The sequence below is a fragment of the Semicossyphus pulcher genome, unplaced genomic scaffold, assembly GCF_022749685.1.
Source record: "Semicossyphus pulcher isolate SPU_LCO1_2020_fin unplaced genomic scaffold, fSemPul1.0.p SCAF_9, whole genome shotgun sequence".
Classification (NCBI taxonomy): Eukaryota; Metazoa; Chordata; class Actinopteri; order Labriformes; family Labridae; genus Semicossyphus; species Semicossyphus pulcher.
The window spans coordinates 17,041,484-17,046,894 of NW_027211770.1; the positions used below are offsets into that span (position 1 = coordinate 17,041,484).

At 39.4% G+C, this 5,411-nt stretch overlaps 1 protein-coding gene across 2 annotated transcripts; it reads left to right on the forward strand.

Moving 5' to 3' along the window:
* Nucleotides 1-204: 204 nt before the first annotated feature.
* twist1b (twist family bHLH transcription factor 1b) lies at nt 205-1,482 on the forward strand. Of its 2 annotated transcripts, none has more exons than XM_069656309.1 (2): nt 205-876; nt 1,037-1,482. In XM_069656309.1, the coding sequence occupies exon 1, from the start codon at nt 344-346 to the stop codon at nt 848-850; it is 507 nt and encodes a 168-aa protein (XP_069512410.1). In that variant the 5' UTR covers nt 205-343; the 3' UTR covers nt 851-876; nt 1,037-1,482. The 2 variants fall into 2 exon arrangements, with proteins under 2 accessions (XP_069512410.1, XP_069512411.1); XM_069656310.1 differs by having other exon boundaries at nt 205-757.
* Nucleotides 1,483-5,411: the final 3,929 nt, after the last annotated feature.

A 5,411-nucleotide genomic window follows, 5' to 3' on the forward strand; every position in this document is an offset into this window, starting at 1 on the left:
CTTGTAGTCAAAGTGTAAAAAGTGATATTGCAGTCATCTTCTTCCGCTCTGAATTTGTATCAGGGGCCCTTCCGATAGCTCCCTCCCCTCTCCTCACGTAATTCATCGTCTTAGCCAATCATGTCCCTCTCCAAAAAAGTTTACGCCATGCAGCCTATAAGAAGAGCCTAAGTTTCTCAAGTATCGGAAAAGGCTTGTCCTCCCAGGAACCCATCTATGGATACTTCGGTGTCTTCACAGCCAGACAGAAGACCTACAGGTGGACTATAACGCCGTGACTTCATGAGAGGGAAATAATATTTTGGGGGGGACATTTTGTGGGTGCCATCTACCCAGAGTGGAGATGTCTGAGGAAAACCTGGGGGACGAGTCGGGTAGCTCGCCTGTCTCTCCTGCGGACAGCCTGAGCAACAGCGAGGGGGAGCTGGACAGACAGCCGAAGAGATGTGGGAGGAAGAGGAGACCGAGCAGGAAGAGCGGGGAGGACTCAGATAGCCCGACCCCTGGGAAAAGAGGGAAGAAGTCCAGCAGCAGCAGCCCCCAGTCTTTCGAGGAGCTCCAGTCGCAGCGGGTCATGGCCAACGTGCGCGAGCGTCAGAGGACCCAGTCTCTAAATGAGGCGTTCGCGTCGCTGCGGAAAATTATCCCCACTTTGCCCTCGGACAAACTCAGCAAAATACAGACGCTAAAACTCGCAGCCAGATACATCGACTTCCTGTACCAGGTGCTGCAGAGCGACGAGCTGGACTCCAAAATGGCAAGTTGTAGTTATGTGGCTCATGAGAGGTTGAGCTACGCCTTCTCTGTGTGGAGGATGGAGGGCGCTTGGTCCATGTCAACATCTCACTAATATCTGGAGAAATTATGCCCTAAATGGTACGCTTGAATTTCGACTAAAAATGCATGACCCAAGCCTTAAACTGCGGGGAAAAAACCCACTAGAACTAAATTTGATTCCGCCTCTACTGTGGTCTAATGCAACATAAGAGTTTTCTGCACAATTTAGTGAAAAAATAATGCATTGTTTTACCCACAGGTGACTGCTGATTCTACTTATCACATTCTGACGGGATAAATCTGGAGTCCAATGCTGGATACATGGGATCACTCTATTTAAACCAAAGACGACAGAAGCTTTTATTTTGAAGAGGCCCGTTTGGGACTTGCAGCCGTTTTACACCCTTCGCCCCTCATTCATGTGTTTTCATGTTGTTGACAACGAATGTTACAAAATATCAAGTGTTTCTTTTTAAATGTATGCCTTTGGACTTGTTTCTGTGGAGGTCAAAGCGCATTGTTTTAAGCAGATGTCTCAGTTTTCTGGTGTGAGACTGTCAACTGGTGGTGTAGCTCACATTACAGGCTGACTGTGTGGATCTAACCTGTGCAAAATAAAAACAATATTTTCAGAATACATTTATTTATTTATTATTGAAACGTGTTACAATGAGGAATAGATCCTGTGTCTGAAATATACAAATACATTCCTATTTTTTATTATCGTTTTTTTTTTTTGTAAATGTTTGTACATTTTTTTGCATTAAAGAAAATGACGATGGAAGTGCTTCTTTGAGTTTTTGTGTCGATCTAATTTCACTGTTTGACTTTTCTTATTTAAAAAAATACACTGAAACTTTTCATACATTTTGAACTACAAAAAAAATAGCGTTCGTGCATGTATCACGTGGACGTCACATCAGGTTTTATTACAAAGGCTTGAGTCGCTTGGGAAAAGACGTGGAGTTATTATTGGCTCACGTAAATGCGTTGGAGAAACTTAAAGCTATTTTATTATATAATGTTTCACGTCCAAAGAGGAGGGAAAAAAAGGGTTTTATACAAGTTTCACCTCATTTATAACTAAATCGGTTTAAGAAAAAGGCCATAGTTAACACTCAAAACGTGGGAAAAAGTTTTATTACTGGAAAAAAAAAGTCTGGAGCAGAAAAACAAAGTCAGTCTGTATAAACTTTGTTAAAATTCCTTTTTTAATTAAAATTCAGTCTACAGTTTCTTTCCCTCACTCTCTCTTTCCCTGGGTTTGTTTACAGTTGGATTAAGGACTGGACCTTAAAATCACCATTTTAAGTGAGTAAGTTACACTGGGGTCACGTCAACCTGCAATGACAGGGTCTCTTCTCCCTGTAACGAAATATCAACATAAATACAGTTAAGTGCTTTTATACATTTTGTACATTTCTGTTTTACTGCGAATAAAGTGTCTGACATATTTTAATCACGATAACAACATTTTAAATACTCCCTTGTGATTTTGCAGATCTGCAACGCAACATAGAAACCAGATAAGAGTGCGTCTTTGCGCATGGCAAATAGCCCCTGAAGGTAACACCGATGATTGTCACTAAATAAATCTTTCATACAGTTATCGTGCTGTGATTGATCTCAGAGATCTGGGAAAGTGTTTCTCACTGTCCAAATCAAAGTGTGTGCCCGTTTGAAGGTGTGTAATTGGCTTGCGAGGCATGTATGGAATTCCCAGATGTCTATGAAATTTAAGGAGGCCGTGAAGGTAGCTTAAAGGCTGCAGGTCTGTACACACACAGAGGCTATTCTCATTTAAAGTTCACACACACAAACACACACACACAAACTGAATAAATAAAGAGCTTTTACACGAGAGGGTTTCACTCAACACCAGGTAAATAAACTGTGCCGACAAAAATATCAACTGTAACCTATTCGTGACATGCAGGTAAAAAAAAAAAGCGCAGGTTTTTCTTTAATAAAAACATGTCCAGCCTTTACGCAACGCAACAGGTTTAAATAAGTCTCCTCTCCCTTTCTGCAGCAGAGAGGAGCTGGCAATTGACACGATGCAGAGGCACAGAATGAAACCTATTTAGAACAGATGTTAGTATTTTTAAAAAAGTCACGTGAAATGAGCAGATGTTCAGAGTGAGCAGCAGAGGCTCGACGTTACTCTGCAGAGAGAGAGAGCTACGAGGAGCTCTGCGTCCACCTCAAGTTTGACTGTGCTGTTTGAACCTAATATTATCCTTTACCTTTGATTAAAATGGATTTATAAAAAGGAACACCTGCAGGGAGAGACACTGTCCGGACCGCGCTGAGACAAAGGTAGGCTGTTTGGAAAAGGGTGAAACGTCTGCAGCACTTCTGTTTGTGTGAAATGTTGACCTGTGTTTGTGTTAGACGAGATGTGAAGATCAGGATGTTTTTTAAAGCGTCCAATATAAACAGGCCCACTGCCGTCGAAGTTTCAGACTTTGAAGCCCAGTGTACTTGTGTGTGTGCGTGTGTGTGTGTGCGTGCGTGCTTGTGTGTTTGGGGGGAGGGAGGAGGCTCAAAAAGAGGGGACGAGAATTTATCATCCAGCTATTGAGAGAAAAAAAAGAAAGGCATGACACATATTTTCCTCTGACTAAGACCGAACTGTAAAAAAGGGTTTATAAAAACGGTGACTAAATTAACATCACTATCAAATTACGTTTGACTTTTTTCCTGTTTCTTTATTTTCAGGGCAAAATGTTTCCAGATGATTAAACAGCTCTGATGTCTTTGTGCTGCTTAGTATAAAATCCTAATTCTTGTCTAAAGTTGTGGTATTAAATATGTGATTTAAATTCAAAGTTATTAAACATCCTCAATAAATAATATTATTGTTACATCCTATTAATTATAAGTATTGCTGTTATAAATAATAATAATACTGTTTAATTACTTAATGTAATTGCTTTTTCTTTTTATTAAACTGGCGCCAAAAATTCGAATAATTGTCACGTTTTCTTCCCCTAAAATGAAGTCTCGTTTTTCTTTCGTCAATTATCGCCGCTCGTTCATGTGCACGTGCAGCTGACAGGTGATACATAACGTCCGACAGGTTAATCATTAATTAAACTACAATAACAGATTTGTTATTTATAATAAGTTTGCCTCTAAATTATTTTAAGTTTCTTATAGTTTGTTACGATCTTTTTTAAAAGTAGGTTTTTCATTTATAAAATCTTATTTAGATTTATTTTTTTTGCTTAAAAAAAAAAAGGTTGTCACTGATAATTTATTTAAAAGACCCTTGGAAAATTGTAACAATATATAAACTAAAGATTCACTGAAATATATTTACTTAAATGTGTTTTCTGATGTTGCGTTTAAACGTGTATTTGTGAGTTAGCCTCACAGAGCAGGTGCAGACTTTACAGCCAGCTCCACAATACTAAGTGAACTTCCAGATTTTCCATTTTGAGCCTCAGTGAGAAATAAAAAAGCTCTCTGGTTGGTGATCAACATTTTCAGGCCCACACGCAGTTTCATCCACACCTTTAACAACAACACATCAGAAAAGTGAACGTTAAACTGAGGAGAAGCTGTATGGAGATCAGAGCAGGGAGAGCTGTGCTTAAACAGAAACAGTTACAGCGCATTCCTCCTGCATCTGCTGATTATTGAATACATTAACATCAATAATGCAGCTCTTTGTTGAGCCGGCATTTTACTTGATACAGATGTGAAAAGTCAGATCAGTCGTAGTCCACAGAATGTTTTAAATCAAGTTGAAAGCAGTCATGTTGTGTACCGCTTAGAAGGACCCACGCATTTATACAAGATGTTGCACTGTGTACGAGAACAATAAAAAGGGTCTTAAAGATGTGAAGTTTTGGTTCAACATGGAAACTCTGTAACTGGTTTTCTATGGTCTATATGAAATTAACACTTCCCTCACTGCCTGTAATGTTACAGAGAGAAGTTTCAGCAAACAAAAAGAGACAAAAAACAAACTAAAGTGTTATTTTTTTGTACATCTCTGAGCAGGCAGCTGCTATGAGTACCTGTCGGGTCCTCTGACCTGTAGGAAATGAGAAGCTACCTGCACATGTATGTAAGTTTGACATGACAGCACCAAGAGATCAGGCGTCAAATTATGAGTGTGTCAAGGAATAAAGGAAGATAACACCATCTCATGTGCTCTCTGTAGGACAGTAATAACCATGACTATGATTACGAGAAAATCACGGTGCATTGTACAATTTTCTTCGAGGTGTAAAGCTTTGCATGCAGCAGGATCACTCCGACTTACTCTGAATTAAAGCTAAGGTTTGTTCATACTCCTCTCTTTGTCCTGATATAAATACATCAGATCCAGGACAGGTTTCTATACTGAATCTGTAACCTGCCATAGAGAAGTGATACTTTTTTACATTTCAGTGCAACACCTGTGCTGCTCTTACTTGATTTATGTCGACATTTGAGAAGCAAACATTGTGAGCAGCTGATTGTATGTTTGGCTTCAAAAGTGTTTGGCAAAATGTCTGATTTACTGATTGCTGTTCAGGCTTTCAGAGAAACTCATACTTCATTGTTTTTCTCTAAATCTTCCAAAAGTAGAGGAAGGAAAACTTGCTTCAGTGATTATTGCTTTTAGGCATTAACGTGAA